The following is a 21145-nucleotide window of genomic DNA, read 5'->3' as shown; positions in this document are numbered from 1 at the left end:
CCAACGCAACCAGTCCCCCAAAACTAGGTTCCACATTAGTGGTCCAAAAATCGATCCTTGTGGCATCCCCTGGTCACCTCTCATACAATAGAACCAACTGAGAACTTAACAGTCACTGCACAGTGCATAAAGTAGTCCTTTACTACCCTAAAGATCTTAGTTGAACAGCCTGCAAGTCTGAACATCATAAGAATGCTGCTCCATTGAATGGAGTCAAAAGCTCCCTCAAAGTCAATAAAGATTCCAAGGACATACTTACTGTTCGAGCCTAATATATAGTTTCACAATGCCCGAAGCGCATCTTCTGTTCCATGAACTGGAGTAAACCCATATTGTCTGCCAGACCAGCCTAATTTTTTTTTTCAGTATAGTCAGTAATCTGCCTCGCCAGCATCCTTTCAAACACGTTTCCTAATCCAGAGAGGAGGGCAATAGGTCGATAAGATCGTGGATCATTCTTTGGCCTAGATGGTCCCTTTAGTACCAGCTTTAATAAGGCATCCTTCCATGGTGATGGAAAGACCCCATCACACAGACAGCTATTAAAAACTTCAAGAAAGATCCCTGGTATCAGTGTTGTAGTGCAAAAAACTAAAGAGACAGTGTGTAAATTCAGATATACTATATTTAAAAATAAAGTTAAATACAATGGTATAAGTCAGAGGTTGCCAAACTTTTATACCTTGAGCCTCCTTAAAATTTTTCATAAATTTCATGCACCACTCCATGTTCCAGAACAAGCGAAAATGAACAGATTTGACAAAAAATTCAGCTATGAATATACATACAGTACTTGTATAAATTGATATACAGTACACTGGAAGGCCAAAATTCATGGGATACTTGCCGACTGGGCTAGCCAGGTGGGTAAAGTGCCTGCCTGGCAACTCAAAGGTTACGGTTTCGAATCCCGCCTCGGGCTTGGATCAAAGTACTGCAAAAAAAACCTTGGGAGATGCATTATGGCCACAGAAGCCGATGCGCCAACAACTACCAAAAAAAAAAAAAAAAAAAAAAAAAAAGGGATACTTGGTTCCTGAGCAATGCGATGCTGCCACCCCTCTCGTTGGTAGAAGAACCCACTGCTTGGTAGGTGTATAGGCACACTGCATCCACATAGACGGTAATTGATGTCAGTATGGAAAAATGTTGTGAGTTTGACAGGCTTTAAAAGAGGGATGATAGTGGCTGCCCAATACATGGGTCACTCTATCGCAGAGGTAGTACAGAAATTGGCTGGTGTAGCAAAACCCTCAGGCTTCCTTGCACCATATGGCTAATGATAATAATAATAATAATTCTACTATCCCCGGTCAACAGTATCAAGAGTGCATTGAGAATACACCATTTCCGGAATAACGCCACGGAAACACCACGACACAGGACTCTACAAGAAGCGTGTGGTACGCACTGCTGCTCCTTCCCACCTGGCTACGGAGACGCCTTTATATGAGTAAAGAGAGGTCTGTAAGCAAGGTGCCTCATGACAGATGTCCTACCCTTGTCACAGAGAATGCTTGTTTCAACTGTTATTACTGACATGTTAACTTCACCAAGGAGAAATGGTCCAAATGTTATGTTCACAAATTAGTCCATAAATATCATGGAAATGGATTACTACGGATGGAGTAGTTGGTCTGAGAAGACATAATGATCAATGTACGTATAGAAGTGCAGATCTCAGAGAGAGAGAGAGAGACTGGTCCAAACTGGACAATTTTGCACCAAGACAAGTAGCTCGTTAGACATTACTGTAACGTGTCTGTAAATTGTGTGTTGTATGACTGGTTTGCCAGCTTGCTAGATGAAAAATTCGAGTTTCCGGGAGAAGAGTAAAATTATGAAACACTCTCCTGTAACTCAGTCATGATGTGAAAAATAAATCGATTAAAAGTTCTTCCCTTTCAACAGATCTGAACCAAAATCTGATTTACATCATGTGGAATGGCAACAGTTTCAACCAAATGCTGCAAGGCTCTGCTGTGATGTAGTTCGAGAGACAGACAAAATCTTTGTACTGTATTTATATCAGATTTTTGAGGCATTAGCATTAGTAGAGGCATATGATGCAAAAAAGCAAGCTTATGCAGCATAAGCCAAAAAAAAAAAAAAAACCCACTCCCATTTCACTCCGTTTGTTCAAAATACCTGTCCACCTGAGCCTTAAATTTATTTAGGCTATCAACTTCCACAACAAGGGATGGAAGTCTGTTCCATCAACCAACTACCTGCTGGCTAAAGGCAAATTTCCGTACATCTATCCTACATCTGGCTTTCCTCAATTTGAATTTATGCTTTCAGGTGATTTATACACCTCTATCAGATCACCTTGCCGGTGCCTAGTCTCCAGACACTGTAATTTGCAAAACTTAAGCCTTTCTTCGTAAGAGCAACCCTTTGTTCCATTCACTAATCTTGTTGCCCTTCTCTGTACTCGTTCCAGCAGCTCTACATCTTTCTTGAAATGAGGCCTCCAGACCTGTATACAGTACTCAAGGTGTGGCCTGACCATTCCCTTATACAAAGGAATAATCACCTCCTCATCCCTGCTAGAAAAATTCCTGTATTTCATTGACAAGACACCATGAGCTACTCTTGCAGTCCGTCTGCACTGCTCAGAGAACTTCATATCTGCCTGCACAATTACCCCCAGGTCCTTTTCATTCTCTACCACTGCCAGTGTAGTACCACAGAGTTGATACGGTGCTCTGGGGTTACTGTTTCCCATATGTAGTACTTTACATTTGTCAATGTTAAACTTCATTTGCCACCTCACAGCCCATATGCTCGACCTTTCCAGCTCCTGTTGCAGCAGCATAGCGTCAGTAGTGTCCTTAACAACCCTGCCAACCTTTGTATCGTCTGCAAACTTGGACATTCAGCTTGAAATACCATCGTCAATATCATTTATAAATACACAAAACAAGAATGGACCCAACAATGAACCCTGAGGAACTCCACTCATAACATTACTCCACGATGAGCAGTGTCCATTGATTACCACTCTGTCTTCTCCCCCTCAACCATCTCTTTATCCATAGCAGCAATTTGCCTCAAATGCCACACTACTCCAATTTGTGCAGCAGTCTTCCATGTGCAACAGTATCAAAAGCCTTTCTAAGATCCAAATATATAATATAAAAGTTATTCCCCACATCCAGTTCTTTTGTGACTGCATCATAGTATCCAATCAAATAGGTCAGGCAAGGCTTTCCCTTAACAAAATCATGCTGTGTCCGAGCTATAACTGAAGTCTTGTCTAGATGATCCTGCAGTGCTTCTTTAACCAGTGGCTCCATTAATTTTCCTGGAACAGAAGTTAAACTCACAGGTCTATAATTACTTGTGTAAACCTTTGATCTTCCTTTGTGAATTGGGGTCACATTTGCACATCTCCAGTCTATGGGTACCTCCCCTGAGTCCAAAGAAGCTCTCATAATTATGGCTAAGGTTTGCTTACTTGCTTTGCTGCCTCCTTTAATATAACTGGATAGATCCCATCCACCCCGGGTGCCTTTTTTATGTTTATCCTCAACAATTTCTCCTCCACTTTCCTCTCATTTATTACAAAATCATCTAGCTCACTGCCAGATTTTACTTCACCTCTGGAATTCTCCTTCCTGAATAACTCCTCATGTGTGAATGTAGTTTACTCGTTTAGTTTGTTAGCCACCTGAGCAGGATCCTCAACTGTTGAACCATCAAGATCCAGTGGACCAATCTGATTCATCCCTTTCCTTCATGAGTTTAAATAGGTAAAAAACTTTTTTCTGTTTTTCTTTGCATCCTATGCCACGGATTTCTCATAATCTGCCTTTGCCTGCCTAATTTCCTTTGTGACTTGGTTACAGACCAGCTTATATCTATCATAGGCTTCTGTGTCACCCATGCATTTTTCTTCTCTGCCATGTTTCATTAGTTCATCTGACATCCATTTGAACAACCTTGAACAATATTTCTTAGTTGGTATGTAAAGCCTAGTAGCTTCCAAGATAAGTTCTTTGAATGCCGCGGCGCCTCTGTAGCCAGGTGGGAAGGAGCAGCAGTGCGTAGCACATGCTCCTTGATTAAACCGGGGTTCGAGCCCGTCACCACCAAATACGGAGGATGCAGAAAGGTCAGGGAATGACCACCGCAAATCCACGAGCAATATGGCCTTAGTTGCTAATGCTCTTAAAAACCAAATAACAAACAACTTTGAATGCTTCTCATTTTGAATTTGCTGTTGGTAACATCATCAGTTGGTCCCACTGTATAGAATTTAAATACTGTCTCAGACCATCATAGTCACCTTTACGAAAGCAAAAACCCTTCCCTATACCCCTGATGGTAGTTACCTCTTTGAGTAAATTCCAGTTCAGCACTCTGTGATCAGTGCCACCTAGTGGTTCCTTTATCTGCAGATTCTTAATGCATGAAGAATCACTACTGATAATCAGATCAAGAGTATTACTTCCTCTAGTTGCTTCCCAAACATGCTGATGTAGAAAACAATCATCCAATAAATCCACAAAAGCCTTGCTAGTGTGTAAGTGACCAACCCACAAATTCCAGTCAATATCTGGGAAATTAAAATCCCCCATTATAAGACTCTGATTTACTGTCCCACTCTATTTCTCTGTACAGTTTCTTATTATACTCATCAGAGTCATTAGGCCTATAGCACACTCCTACTCTCAATTTTTATCTCCCAATGCTTATGTCACACCAAACTGACTCGACACTGCACTGTCCAGCGATGTCGACTGGCTTCACTTCCTTGGATTTTATGTGTTTCTTAACTAATAGCATAACCCCTCCTCCCTTCCTGTCCTGTCTGTCCTTTCTGTAGTAGTAGTGGCATGTGATGCAAGAAAGCAAGTGTATGAGCTTTTGCAGCATCAGCCAAAAAAAAAAAAAAAAAAAAAAAAAAAAAATCACATAATTTCCTCCAAATTGCATGTCCAGTTCCTCCTTAAATTTATTCAATCTATCAACTTCCACAACGACAGGTGTGTAAATTCAGAAATTAACCACCCGCTGAAATTAACCACCCGTTGGCTAAAGGCAAATTTCTGCACATCTATTCTACATCTGTCCTTTCTTAATTTGGATTTATGCCCCCTTAGGTTCGTAATCTGAACAAGTGGAAGGATCCCATCAGAATTCAGCGTGCTCAACCCATTCAAGGCCATATACACCTCAATCAGATCACCGCGCAGGTGCCTAGTCTCCAGCCACTGCAATTTGCAGAACTTAAGCCTCTCTTAGTAAGAGGATCCCTTCATTCCCCTCACCAATCTTGTTGCCCTTCTCTGTACACACTCAAGTAAATCTACATCTTTTCTAAAATTAGGCCTCCAGACCTGTACGCAGTACTCAAGGCCTGACTATGGCCTTATACAAAGGGACAATCACTTCCTTTTCCCTGCTAGCAAAATTCCTATATATCATTAACAAAACCTCATGACCTGCCCTGGCAGCCTGTCTGCATTGCTGAGAAAACTTCATATCTGACTGCACAATTACTCCCAGGTCTTTTTCATTTTCTACCACCTTAAGTGTAGTACACACAGTTGGTAAGTTTCTCTGAGGTTACTTCTACCCATATGCAGTACTTTGCATTTGTCAAGGTTAAACTTCAGTTGCCACTTCTTAGCCCATCTGCCCAAATTATCTAGATCCTGTTGCAGTAGTTGCTGTACACGTTGTACTCCCCAAATTCCAGTTCTGCATTCCTTATATCTGTGTGACACCACATCTGTGATATCCCAATAATATCTGCCTTTGATGTTTTGAGCAATACCTCAAATTCATCAAATTTATTTACCAAACTCCTAGCATTGGTGTACACGCAAGTATACATGCACATGTTACTATTCTTAGCTACCCTAACACAACCCATGTGTTTACTTGTAAACGCAATGCACCCAGCAGTCTCTGAAATATCCTGCATCTTGTTTTCCAGGCTGCTGCTCATTCCAATAGAAGCAGTGCAAGAATCACTTTCACCTCTGCCAGTAGCTACTGTTGATCTATTAATCCTTGTATCCCCCCCAAGCTAGCAGTTTTCCAACCCGCCTAACACTGCCTCGATAGCAACAGCAAATATTCTTGCACCCTTTCTATTTAAGTGTATCCCATCCCTGTAGAAGCAGTCTCTCCTGTTAACTAGTACAGACCAGGTATATTTTAGTGCACTTGCATCATTTATAACACAGCCAATTATAGATTAGCAAATTTGCAATAGCGGCATCGTTTAAGTTACATCTCATATTGTGAATACCTTCACGACGAGTTGCCATGACATTGCACTACTTCGAATAAGTACCGCTTCACCCGAAGGAGAAGACTGTTGTTATTTATTCTGAGTGGATACCACCACCCAGACGGCATCGTTTCAGGGCTATTTGGCCCTTCTTTGGTGGGTGGGTGGGTGGGTAGGTACCCAAGTGATGATATTAAGTAGGTACATCATTTGGGTACCTACCCACCCACAGAAGAAGGGCCAAATAGCCCTGAAACGGTGCCATCTGGGTGGTGGTGGTATCCATTGAGGATAAATAACAACAGTCTTCTCCTTCGGGTGAAGCGTTACTTATTCTAAGTAGTGCAATGTCATGGCAACTCGTTGTGAAGGTATTCACACTATGAGATGTAACTTAAACGATGCCGCTATTGCAAATTTGCTAATCTATAATTGGCTGTGTATAAATGATGCAAGTGCACTAAAATATACATAGTCTAACTCTTTTGCAGCTTGAGGCATAAGCCCTTAATGCAATAGAGTACAGACCAGGCTGAAAAAAATTCTACCCCTTGAGCCTTGCACAGTCTTTCCAGGGCCGAATTGATCGACAAGGCTCTCATCATATACTTCCTCTTATTGTGTCTGGGCAGAATTGCAGACACTTTCAAATTCAACCCTAATTCACGGCTTTTTTTCAACAGTGACCTGTACTTGTTAAGTAATTCCGCCAGTCTCCTACTCTTAATATCATTAGTGCCAACATGTACAACTATATCACCTTTTGTGCCCTTAAAAGGTGATATCCGCTCTACAACGTCATCAACCTTTGCCCCTGGCAGACATACCCTGGTCCTGTTCCACTTATCCATTTTACAAAGCATGTTCCCCGTTTCCCTGACAATAGAGTCACCAAGAGGCATACAGTTCCTTTTAACCAGCAGTAATGCTCTACCACATATGGTGTAATCGGTGAACAATTTCCTTCAGAGTGAGGAAAGGAATGGTTCATAACTTAAAATTTATCTTCTCGGCCCACAGCATCTCATATGGGATAAACTTGGGGGGGGGGGGAAGCACAGACAGATTTATACCTTACCTTTTGCCCAGTGTACTTCATTGGCAAAAGTATTGTAACTGTGACATCTTCAAATTAACCCTTATTTCTATTTTCAGTGGTGGTATGATAAACGTTTATCCTGGAACATTTCAGAATACGAAGGACTACAAAGTTTTCCCGTTAAGGAACGCACTATATGGCAGCCGGATCTAGTGGTATACAATGCGTAAGTCTGTGTACTAAATTTTTTAATAATATGAGCATATTTTAATAGCATATTCTATGTATAAGAAAACAGAATAAGTATGCATTTATTCCAAACTACAGTTAGGAAAAAATGCATACTTATTCTTTCCAAGTCAAAATAAAATGTGTAAATTATCTTATTAGATACATAATTAAAAATTGATATATACTAGCACGAGTTTGGTGGATAAAAGAAATTTCAGTAATATCTATTTCTATTGTGAAATGCTCTAATTTATCATGGTCCTTCAGCCTACTGCATAACACTGAGCCTTGTTAACTTGAAGTAAAATACAATATTTGCAAAATTAATTAAGAAAGTGAATGGTATAATCAGTCACAATAGTTCAAAAGGTCAGCAGATTAAACACATCATGGAACATTCTTTGGTTAAACACATCATGGAAGAACATTCACTGCTACATTCTTCCTCTCTAAGAATGCCTTCCAAATCAATTTAGAGCAGTTCTTGATAGATATTTGTTCTTTTCCTCCTTCTAAACAGTTGTCAGATTACCATCCAAAGAGGACTGTGTTAACCATGATCTGCATTACAACTCATCAAAGGGCATTCCATCAGATTAAGATAAAGGTTGAGCGGACCATAACAATTCTGCAATTGTCCTTTTTTTTTTTTTTTTTTTTTTAAGTTAAGTTTCCACTCATCGGTGGGTGGGTTTCCACCCACCGATGGGTAATTCATCCCATAGCATTATCTTGATGGAACATATAAGTTCTACATTTTCAGAACTGGTACAGTGTAAGTAATATGGAACTGCCTAAAATATCAGTTGTGGGCATGAGAAAAACAAACACTTCCAGCACCTGCACACACTGCAAGAAACAGTCTGTATACTACGATTCCTTTTCCACCTCCAAAATATTAAGTAGTTGGAATATTCTAGAAGCACACCTATCTGCCAAACACCCTCATTGTAGCTGTTTTTTGATATCTGCATTTTAATTAAATTAAGATTCATTTTTGATTCATTATTTAATTAAAATAATTCATTTTTGTAGTGACTTTGAGAATTCTGTGTCATCTGCCCGACACGCAGATTACACCGTTCTATTATATGAAAATCCTGCAGTCAAATGAAACACTTTACTCAACTGTCACTGCTAAATCAAGATAAAAAAGCCCCAGTTATAATCTCAATCCATCAAAGGCTATGAATTAAAAAAGTATCATGATTAGAAAACGAGTTGTGAAACTCAATCAGTGCAGTTGAACAAGTTATCTCCACCACTATAAAACAATTCTCATTTTCTAATTCTTATCGTATCAGTTGAACACTACAGTTTGACATTATTGGTTGATATTCATGAAGAATTGGAGCAAACAAGTTTCTTTGAGATCAACTTCAGACTATGATGACTAAACTAAAGCTTTAATTCTCATTTTTAAGACGAATTAAATAAGGCTGATAATGATTAATTCATAATAGCCAAATCCCAAAATGCTAGACTTGTTACTGAACTATTCAATTTATCAAAACCTCGAATTAAAAATAAATACTGTTTTAATAAAACAGTTAAAAAGTAATACCTCAAGGGAAAAATGTAATTCACCAATTCTTAGATTATCAACTAATTTCTCAACTAACATAATGGGTGGATGCACATAATTTTTAAGTTCCCTTGTGTTTTACACCTAGATATGACTCTCGTTTTACTCTCAGTGCAAGAGGGGAGAAATCCCACCCCCATCTTCTCCTTACAGGTTCACTATCACATCTGCAAATTATTGCTAAGTTGCATTGACTCTGCTCCAACAAAGCAATAACTCTGCTCCAACAAAGCAATAACTCTGCTCCAACCTCTTAACTCTGCTGCTAACAAAGCAATTGTGGCAGCCTTATTTCTTCAAACTCCTCTGCCAGTGATTTACCAGACATCCTGGTTGCCACTATGGAGGACCTAATTATTATTATTTTTTTTAATCTAATTATACTGAGTTCTTCCATGTACCATATCCTTTCCAAGTTAAAGAATTAACAACTGATGACCACATTAAAAAGAAAAACCAGGTACACAATAACTACTTACTATATATTAAAAAATTTTAGTCAACATACCAAGTTAGCAAATTTAATACAACAATACAGTAAAATCCCTGTAATGCAAACGTGGTAAAATCAGTTAAAGCTAAAAAAAATTTCATTCCTAGATTTGATCTGGTAATTATAGGAAAGTACTGTATTACAGATTAAATGATGCTTTTGGTACTATATGTGAGAATATTAAAAATAAAATACCCAAATTATAATTATTTTGTGTCTCATATAATCACAAATATCAATATATAACAACTAATAAAGAGAAATTGCCAACAGGAACAGTAATCAATGCACTTAAAGACAAATTATTGCTCAAATCCTAAAGCTTTGCATCCCTCCTTCTCTCAGCTATAGCACTTACATAAAGAATACATTCAAAGATTATAATTCCAAAATATTACTTCGAAATAGCTAAAGCTTAATAAAAAATCAGACTATAATGAATATTATTATTTTAAGTACTTATAACATGATTTGAATGATTTTATCCATCTTCTGAAAAGCAGAATTCTCTCTCAGCTACTGCACCCTTAGAAAGGTGTATATATCAAAATCACATCTATAAAAACTAAATCTTGATCCTCTTCATTTTTGTCATACTTACCTACTAAAGTGGACTGGGCAATTATTTAGATCAAGTGAAATGTACATCTAAATCTACAGTTATCATTTATAGTATTGGGAGACAGATCACAAAAATAGGTCAACTTTCAAAAAATCATGATTTTAACACCAATGCATTATAATATTAGCATTAGCATTAGCATTAGCAGAGGCATATGATGCAAGAAAGCAAGCTTATTCAGCATCAGCCAAAAAAAAAAAAAAAAAAAACCACTCCCATTTCACCCCTCCGTTCGTTCGAAATACCTGTCCAGTTGAGCTTTAAATTTGTTTAGGCTATCAACTTCAACAACAAGTGATGGAAGTCGGTTCCACCAACCAACCACCCGCTGGCCAAAGGCAAATTTCCGCACATCTATCCGACATCCGTCCTTCCTCAATTTGAATTTATGCCCTCTGAGGTGATTATTCTGAGAAAGATGAAGAATCCCATTGGCATTGAGCATGCTCAAACCATTCAAAGCCTTATACACCTCTATCAGATCACCTCGCCGGTGCCTAGTCTCCAGACTCTGTAATTTGCAAAACTTAAGCCTTTCTTCGTAAGAGCAACCCTTTGTTCCATTTACTAATCTTGTTGCCCTTCTCTGTACCCGTTCCAGCAGCTCTACATCCTTCTTGAAATGAGGCCTCCAGACCTGTATACAGTACTCAAGATGTGGCCTTACCATTGCCTTATACAAGGGAATAATCACCTCCTTATCCCTGCTAGAAAAATTCCTGTATATCATTGACAAGACACCATGAGCTACTCTTGCAGCTCGTCTGCACTGCTCAGAGAACTTCATATCTGCCTGCACAATTACCCCCAGGTCCTTTTCATTCTCCACCACTGTCAGTGTAGTACCGCAGAGTTGATACGTTGCTCTGGGGTTACTGTTTCCCATATGCAGAACTTTACATTTGTCGATGTTAAACCTCATTTGCCACCTCTCAGCCCATCTGTTCAACCTTTCCAGATCCTGTTGCAGCAGCATAGCGTCAGTATTGTCCTTAACGACCCTGCCAACCTTTGTATCATCTGCAAACTTGGACATTAAACTTGATATCCCATCATCAATATCATTTATAAATACAGAAAACAACAACGGACCCAACACCGAACCCTGAGGAACTGCACTAATAACATTAGTCCACGTTGAGCAGTGTCCATTGATTACCACTCTGTCTTCTGCCACTCAACCATCCCTTTTTCCATAGCAGTAATTTGCCTCCAATGCCACACTGCTCCAATTTGTGCAGCAGTCTTCCATGTGCAACAGTATCAAAAGCCTTTCTAAGATCCAAATATATAATATCAAAGTTATTCCCTGCATCCAGTTCTTTTGTGACTACATCATAGTATCCAATCAAATTGGTCAGGCAAGACCTGCCCTTAACAAAACCATGCTGCGTCTGAGCTATAACTGAATTCTTGTCTAGATGATCCTGCAGTGCTTCTTTAACCAGTGCCTCCATTAATTTACCTGGAACAGAAGTTAAACTAACAGGTCTATAATTACTTGTGTCAGCCTTTGATCCTCCTTTGTGAATTGGGGTTACATTTGCACATCTCCAGTCTATGGGTACCTCCCCTGAGTCCAAAGAAGCTCTCATAATTATGGCTAGGGGTTTGCATACTTCCTTTGCTGCCTCCTTTAATATAACTGGATAGATCCCATCCACCCCAGGTGCCTTTTTTATGTTTATCCTCAACAATCTCTCCTCCACTTTCCTCTCAGTTATTACAAAATCATCCAGCTCACTGCCAATGTTTACTTTACCTACATCATTCTCCTTCCTGAATAACTCCTCATGCGTGAATGTAGATGCAAAATACCCGTTTAGATTGTTAGCCACCTGAGCAGGATCCTCAACTGTTGAACCATAAACGATATAAACAATTATGATCTAGTACAACAGGTGAATCCTCCAATAGAGATCTCTTCGATCTGATATACTTATAAGGAGCAATCAGTACCCTCACCTGTAAATAAATAATTGAGTTAGGGATTTTAAACTTGGCTGACAATTTTATTTTTCTCCACGTTACAACTCCTCGCTTTGAGAAGGAAACCAGGTTTCACTTCATTAACTACTCATCAGTCTAAAATCTACAGCCCCATAATAGTTTCTTCATTTTGGGGAAATGGAAGATGTCTGAAGGTGACAGGTCAGGGGAATAAGGTAGGTGCTGCAGATTTTCAAAGCCACACTTGATTGAAAAGTTCACTGTAAGAGTAGCCCTGTGGGCAAAAGCACTATCAGCTAGGAGGCAGGCACTTTTGGATATCTTCCCATGTCTCTTCAATTTGATAGCCTCTCATTTCACAAGAGGTTTCTGACATACTCCCTAGTGATGCTATTGCCTTTTGGGAAGTAATCTATAATCTATAATAGTCTGTATTTGTTAACAGGAGAGAGAGAGAGATTGCTTCTACAGGGATGGGATACACTTAAATAGAAAGGGTGCAAGAATATTTGCTGATGCTGTCGAGGCGGTGTTAGGTGGGTCGGAAAACTGCTAGTTGGGGGGGGAATACAAGGACTAATAGATTAACAGTAGCCACTGGCAGAGGTGGAAGTGATTCTTGCACTCCTTCTATTGAAATGAACAGCAGCCTGGAAAACAAGATGCGGGATATTTCAGAGACTGCTGGGAGTCATCGTGGAACAAGTAAACACATGGGTTGTGTTAGGGCAGCTAAGAATAAGAACAGGTGCATGTATACTTGCATGTACACCAATGCTAGGAGTTTGGTAAATAAATTTGATGAATTTGAGGTATTACTCAAAATATCAAAGGCAGATATTGTTGGGATATCAGAGACGTGGTGTCACACAGTTCTGCATTCCTTATATCTGTGTGGTGTCACACAGAAATAAGGAATGCAGAACTGGAATTTGAGGAATACAATGTGTATAGAAAAGATAGACAGGACAGGAGGGGAGGAGGGGTTATGCTATTAGTTAAGAAACACATAAAATCCAAGGAAGTGAAGCCAGTCGACATCGATGGACAGGGCAGTGTCGAGTTAGTTTGGTGTGACATAAGCATACGGAAATCAAAATTGAGAGTATAGAGTCTTATTGAGAGTATAGAATATAGAGTCTTATTATACTCTGATGAGTATAATAAGACTCTATACAAGGAAATAGAGTGGGCCAGTAAATCAGAGAGTCTTATAATGGGGGATTTTAATTTCCCAGATATTGACTGGAATTTGTGGGTTGGTCACTTGCACACTAGCAAGGCTTTCGTGGATTTATTGAATGATTGTTTTCTACACCAGCATGTTCAGTTTTCTACACCAGCACTTCAGGAGGCAACTAGAGGGAACAATACTCTTGATCTGATTTTCATTAGTGATTCTTCATGCATTAAGAATCTGCAGATAAAGGAACCACTAGGTGGCAGTGATCACAGTGTGCTGAAGTGGGATTTACTCAAGGAGGTAACTACCATCAGAGGTAAAGGGAAGGGTTTTTGCTTTCGTAAAGGCGACTATGATGGTCTGAGACAGCACTTAAATTCTGTACAGTGGGACCAACTGATGATGTTACCAACAGCAAATTCAAAATGGGAAGCATTCAAGGAACTTATCTTGGAAGCTACCAGGCTTTACATACCAACCAAGAAATATTGTTCAGGGTTCAGGCCTAAATAGTTGTCAGATGAACTAATGAGACATATGGCAGAGAAGAAAAATGCATGGGATACATACAAATTAATGGGTGACATGGAAGCCTATGATAGATATAAGCTGGTCTGTAACCAAGTCACAAAGGAAATTAGGCAGGCAAAGGCAGATTATGAGAAATCCTTGGCATAGGATGCAAAGAAAAACAGAAAAAAGTTTTTTTACCTATTTAAACTCAAGAAGGAAAGGGATGAATCAGATTGGTAAACTGGATATTGATGGTTCAACAGTTGAGGATCCTGCTCAGGTGGCTAACAATCTAAACGAGTATTTTGCATCTACATTCACACATGAGGAGTTATTCAGGAAGGGGAATGTCGTAGGTGAAGTAAACATTGGCAGTGAGCTAGATTATTTTGTAATAACTGAGAGGAAAGTGGAGGAGAAATTGTTGAGGATAAACATAAAAAAGGCACCCGGGGTGGATGGGATCTATCCAGTTATATTATAAGAGGCAGCAAAGGAAGTAAGCAGACCCCTAGCCATAATTATGAGAGCTTCTTTGGACTCAGGGGAGGTACCCATAGACTGGAGATGTGAAAATGTAACCCCAATTCACAAAGGAGGATCAAAGGCTGATACAAGTAATTATAGACCTGTGAGTTTAACTTCTGTTCCAGGAAAATTAATGGAGGCACTGGTTAAAGAAGCACTGCAGGATCATCTAGACAAGAATTCAGTTATAGCTCAGACACAGCATAGTTTTGTTAAGGGCAGGTCTTGCCTGACCAATTTGATTGGATACTATGATCTAGTCACAAAAGAACTGGATGCAGGGAATAACTTTGATATTATATATTTGTATCTTAGAAAGGCTTTTGATACTGTTGCACATGGAAGACTGCTGCACAAATTGGAGCAGTGTGGCATTGGAGGCAAATTACTGCTATGGAAAAAGGGATGGTTGAGTGGCAGAAGACAGAGTGGTAATCAATGGACACTGCTCAACGTGGACTAATGTTATTAGTGCAGTTCCTCAGGGTTCGGTGTTGGGTCCGTTGTTGTTTTCTGTATTTATAAATGATATTGATGATGGTATATCAAGCTCAATGTCCCAGTTTGCAGACGATACAAAGGTTGGCAGGGTTGTTAAGGACACTACTGATGCTATGCTGCTGCAAAAGGATCTGGAAAGGTTGCGCAGATGGGCTGAGAGGTGGCAAATGAAGTTTAACATTGACAAATGTAAAGTACTGCATATGGGAAACAGTAACCCCACAGCAAAGTATCAACTCTGCGGTACTACACTGACAGTGGTAGAGAATGAAAAGGACCTGGGGGTATTTATGCAGGCAGATATGAAGTTCTCTGAGCATTGCAGACGAGCTGCACGAGTAGCTCATGGTGTCTTGTCAATGATATACAGGAATGTTTCTAGCAGACATAAGGAGGTGATTATTTCCTTGTATAAGGCAGTGGTCAGGCCACACTTTGAGTACTGTATACAGGTCTGGAGGCCTCATTTCAAGAAGGATGTAGAGCTGCTGGAACGAGTACAGAGAAGGGCAACAAGATTAGTGAATGGAACAAAGGGTTGCTCTTATGAAGAAAGGCTTAAGTTTTGCAAATTACAGAGTCTGGAGACTAGGCACCGGCGAGGTGATCTGATAGAGGTGTATAAGGCCTTGAATGGTTTGAGCATGCTCAATGCCATTGGATTCTTCCTCTTGCTCAGAATAATCACCTGAGAGGTCATAAATTCAAATTGAGGAAAGACAGATGTCGGATAGATGTGCGGAAATTCGCCTTTAGCCAGCGGGTAGTTGGTTGGTGGAACAGACTTCCATCACTTGTTGTTGAAGTTGATAGCCTAAACAAATTTAAGGCTCAGCTGGACAGATATTTCGAACGAACGGAGGGGTGAAATGGGGGTGGTGCGTTGTTTTTTTTTTTTTTTTTTTTTTTTGGCTGATGCTTAATAAGCTTGCTTTCTTGCATCATATGCCTCTACTAATGTTAATGCTAATAACAATAATAGCATTAGAGTTCCAATAAATTGACATGACCTTATTTGAACACAACTGAACTTTGCCTTTTTGGAGGTGGTAAAGATGAATGATGTACTCAGCATTCATCTGTCATCACAATTTGGTAAAAAAGAAATCATCACATTCTTTCTACAAAGCTCCAACATGTGTGCAGAATATTCTCTTCTATTGAACTATTCTCAGTAGAATAAGTAACAACAGTCTTCTCTACTGGTGAAGTTTTACTTATTCGAGGTAGAGCAATATCAGGCAACTCATTATGAAGCTTTTCACAAAAATGGCATTTTACTATTTTCGGTAATCACTATGTACAAACATGATGCTAATGCACTGACCTGTTAAGTTTAGTGAACTTTCAGTAAGTTGAGGCTATAGCTCTAAATGTTTTCAGTCTATACTGTTGTACACCATCTGGCATCTCTCATATTGTGAAGTTAAACTTCATAACTGGATTGTCACTTATTGCAACACCAGGGTAAACCCACCTACGTATCCAGGTATCATCGTAGGGTGAGACACGGCGACCAGGATTTTGGGAGTTTTTTTTAGAACACCGCCTGCATTCTTTTTTTTTTATTTCAAATATTTGGTTAAGGGGGACATATCCCCCTCTTCCCACCCCTGAATATGCCCCTGCACCCACCAATGAGGGGCCAAACAGCCTTGAAATGGTCGTGGTGATATCCTCTGAGAATACGTAATAATGGTCTTCTCTACTGGTCAAGCGTTACTTTAGGATTAGTAGAGGCATACTATGCAAGAAAGCAAGCTTATGCAGCAACAGCCAAAAAAAAAACGCTCCCATTTCACCCCTCCGTTCATTCCTGTCCAGCTCACCCTTAAATTTATTTAGGCTATCAACTTCCACAACAAAAGATGGAAGTCTGTTCCACCAATCAATCAACTACCCGCTGGCTACAGCCAAACTTCCGCACATCTATCCCACAACTGTCTTTCCTCAATTTGAATTTATGCCCTCTCAGGTGATTATTCTGAGCAAGAAGAAGAATCCCATCAGCATTGAGCATGCTCAAACTATTCCAGGCTTTATGCACCTCAATAAGATCACCTCGCAGGTGCCTAGTCTCTGTACACTGTAATCTGCAAACCTTAAGCCTTTCTTCGTAACAGCAACCCTTCGTTCCATTCACTAATCTAGCTGCCCTTCTCTGTACTCGTTCCAACAGCTCTACATTCTTCTTAAAATGAGGTCTCCAGACCTGTATACAGTACTCAAGGTGTGGCCTGACCATTGCCTTATACAAGGGGATAATCACCTCCTTATCCTTGCTAGAAAAATTCCTGTATATCATTGACAAGACACCATGAGCTACTCTTGCAGACCGTCTGCACTGCTCAGAAAACTTCATATCCGCCTGCACAATTACCCCCAGGTCCTTTTCATTCTCTACCACTGTCAATGTAGTACCACTCTTTTTTTTTTTTTTTTTTTTTTTTTTTTAGTTGTTGGTGCATCGGCTTCTGTGGCCATAATGCCCCTCCCAAAGTTTTTGCATTTTACTCTGATCCAAAAGCCCGAGGCGGGATTCGAACCCGCAACTTTTGGGTTGCCAGGCACTCTGGGGTTACTGCTTCCCATATGTAGTACTTTACATTTGTCAATGTTAAACTTCATTTGCCACCTCTCAGCCCATCTGCTCAACTTTTCTAGATCCTATTGCAGCAGCATACTGTCATTAGTGTCCTTAACAACCCTGCCAACCTTCATATCATCTGCAAACTTGGACAGTAAGCCTGATATGCCATCATCAATCTCATTTATAAATACAGAAAACAACAATAGACCAACACCGAACCCTGAGGGACTCCACTAATAACATTAGTCCACGAAGAGCAATGTCCATTGATTACCACTCTCTGTCTCCCACTCAACCATCCCTTTATCCATAGCAGCAATTTTCTTCCAATGCCACACTGCTCCAATTTGTGCAGCAGTCTACCACATGCAACAGTATCAAAATCCTTACTAAGATCCAAATATATGATATCAAAGTGATTTCCTGCACCCAGTTCCTTTGTGACCACATTGTAGTATCCAATCAAATTGGTCAGACAATACTTCCCCTTAAGAAAACCATGCTGTGTCTGAGCTATAACTGAAGTCTTGTCAAGATGATCCTGCACTGCTTCTTTAACCAGTGCCTCCATTAATTTCCCTGGAACAGAAGTTACACTAACAGGTCTATAATTACTTGTGTCGCCTTTTGATACTCCTTTGTGAATTGGAAACTGGAAAGAAACTGGCAAGCTTGCCAGCTTCACTAAGCATTAAAGCTTAGTGACAAACTTGATATAATCCAAACTATTACAAAAACCCCAGGGGTTCACATCTGTGATTAGTGATTATGGGCTTGGCACACCCAGGTTCCTGAGCTGGATATCATCATTCTTCTCTTTCTTGGTGATTCTCTCTCTCTCTCTCTCTCTCTCAGCGTAATTCAGAATATTTTTTTTATTTGTCTGGTGCAGCATAAGCCTCAGGCTTCCTTGCACCATAAGGCTAATAATAATAATTAGGGTCACCTGAAAAGTTAATTCATATAACCATGTCTATTGTGTCTGTAAATTGCATGTGTTCTCTGGTCGATTTGCCTGATTTGCTGGAAAAAATACCCCAGTTTCTGGAAGGGGAAACCTTGCTATCTATGGCTGAGACTGACTAACTCAGCCACAGAGTGAAAAAAGTCAATAAAAGTTCTTCCTCTCATCGGCAGGATTCGAGCCCGGGCCTTTTCCACCCAGTGTTGGGAGGGCAGTGATGATACCACTGTGCTACTGCACATACTAAATAATATAATAAAGAAAACGGAACGGGGCATAAGCATGAGTGTACTAATGACAAAAGGTAACATTGGATCTTCAACAGGTTTATGTTTTTTATGTGCAGTTAATAAAATTGCATTCTTAATCTATCTATTTCTTATTTAGCCTCATTATTTCTGCATTAAATATATTAAAAATAAAACTTTCTAGATAACAGAAAAAGCAAAATAACATCACCTTGAATCCCCGAAGGTGCCCTTATTCAGAAAGTCTACTGTACTACTTTGGTAATATAAATGTGATAAGCACAGATTTACAAAAATCTAACAGAAACAACTAAAATTAGAGAAACCTGCTTGTGTGTGTGTGTGTGTGTGTGTGTGTGTGTGTGTGTGTGTGTGTGTGTGTGTGTGTGTGTGTGTGTGTGTGTGTGTGTGTGTGTGTGTGTGCGCGCGCGCGCATGTGTGTGTGTGCGCACATGTTTCAAGTTAGTAGCTAGCTATATTATATATATTTGAAGCTGAATTGGTTGACATTCTCAGAGACTGTATGCATTGAAGGCATTGATTTAATTTTAATCTTTATTATTATTGCTCTTATATTATTTCTCCCTGATTGGGGGTTCCACCTTGCGACGGGTATTGCTACCAAGTACACAGGATGGTTGTTGTTATGTCTGGTGTTACTGTTGGTCGAGGAACTCTATGACTTTTCTACAGGTGTTCCTTGTAAGTGTTCGCTGGGAGACCTACTGCTGCTAGGCTGTTATGTACGGTCTTTGGCACCATACCAGTGGTTGACATGATGATCGGGATGGATGTTACTTGTTGCATATGCACATCCCTTTGATCTCCTGTCTTAGTTTTGTGTACTTCCTGATTTTTTCCCCATGGGTTTTCTGCAGGTTGCCAGTGTTGGGCGCTATGTCAGTCAGATAGGTAGCCTTTTCCTTCTTGTACACAAGGGTTATGTCCAGTCTGTTATGCGGGATTGTCTTATCCATTATTATGGTGTGGTCCCAGTACAGCTTGTGGGTTGGGGTCTCTAGTACTGCCTGGGGTTCGCACTTTTATTACGGTAAACTTATTATTATTATTATTATTACTGCTCTGATATTATTTCTCCCTGATTGGGGGTTCCACCTCGTGATGAGTATTGCTACCAAGTACACAGGGTGGTTGTTGTTATGTCTGGTGTTACTGTTGGTTGAGGAACTCTCTGACTGTCCTACAGGTATTCAGGATTGCGACATTCTGGAGTTCCATGTAAGTGTTCGCTGGGAGACCTATTGCTTCTAGGCTGTTATGTAGGTTCTTTGGCACCATACCTGTGGTTGACACAATAATCGGAATGGTCATAACTTGTTGCATATACCACATCTCTTTGATCTCTTGTCTTAGGTTCGTGTACTTCCTGATTTTTTTCCCCATGGGTTTTTCTGCAGGTTGCCAGTGTTGGGTACTGCTATGTCAATCAGATAAGTAGCCATTTCCTTCTGTCTACAAGGGTTATGTCTGGTCTAGTTTGTGGGATTGTCTTTTTAGCTATTATGACACGGTCTCAGTACAGTTTGTGGATTGGGGTTTCTAGTACTGCCTGGGGTTCGTACTTGTAGTCCGGTCCACTTTCTTCGATCAACTGGTATTTCTTTGCTAGCTTCTGATGTATTATCCTGGCTACCTGGTCATGTCTATGAGTTTACTCAGTCTGTGTGATCACCTTGCATCCCATGGTAATGTGCTGGATCATTTATGAGGCCAGGTGGCATCATTTACATGTGTCGTCGAACACTCTGGGCTCCTTGGCGATGCATTTTCTATAATTCCTGGTGTTCATTTCCTGGTATTAGATGGCGAGCATGAATCCTTCAGTCTCAGGGAAGAGCTTCCCGCTTGTGAGCCATGCATTGGAATCCATTTTTTCCATGTGGTCTTGATAGAAGTCATTTTAGTGTCTGCCATTCCGTGGCAGACACTAAAATGACTTTTTTTTTTAACAATTTGACTAGGAGACGGTCGTGTTCAAAGCCGCTAAGTGGATTTTTCTTATTTATTGATTTGAAATTATTGTTTTTCTAAAACTTTTGATTTAAATTTAGTAGTATAACATTATTTTGTGATTTTCTGATTAATTTGGTGTATTTATTCTTTACTCGGCCTTGTAATTGCATAAAAGTATCGGTAAGGGTATCCACGTGTTTGCAACTCCGCTGAACGAGAAGTTCTTTAGCCATATTTAGCCGCTTGATTGAATATTTTTTACATCGAGTTATTTCTGTAAGTAGCTTATAGACCTAGTAAGGATCGTTAGTTTATTCTGAATTGAGACAGCGAGATTTGAAGGTTAATTAATACTTAAGTGTCCGTAGACTTACCGTTCGTAACTTTCCCGCCTTTGTGATACGATAGTTATATACTGTACTAGATAGCGTTAGTTGAAATTCGTTAGCAGTTAAATTGTACTTTTAAATAAATACA

The 21145-nt window shown here is 39.8% G+C and overlaps 1 protein-coding gene across 1 annotated transcript in view; it reads left to right on the top strand.

Moving 5' to 3' along the window:
• LOC150089245 (neuronal acetylcholine receptor subunit alpha-3-like) overlaps positions 1-21145 on the top strand; it is a 65502-nt gene that overhangs the window by 30968 nt on the left and 13389 nt on the right. The window contains exon 4 of the mRNA XM_090389919.1: positions 7403-7512. Coding sequence (XP_090246045.1) covers positions 7403-7512 — 110 coding nt within the window. The remainder of the gene's footprint in view (positions 1-7402; positions 7513-21145) is intronic.

Source organism: Mastigoproctus giganteus, chromosome 2 (assembly GCF_048544385.1).
Source record: "Mastigoproctus giganteus isolate SK-2022 chromosome 2, ASM4854438v1, whole genome shotgun sequence".
NCBI lineage: Eukaryota > Metazoa > Arthropoda > Arachnida > Uropygi > Thelyphonidae > Mastigoproctus > Mastigoproctus giganteus.
Note: the sequence above shows the minus strand (reverse complement) of the source record. Positions and strands in the feature narration are given on the sequence as shown.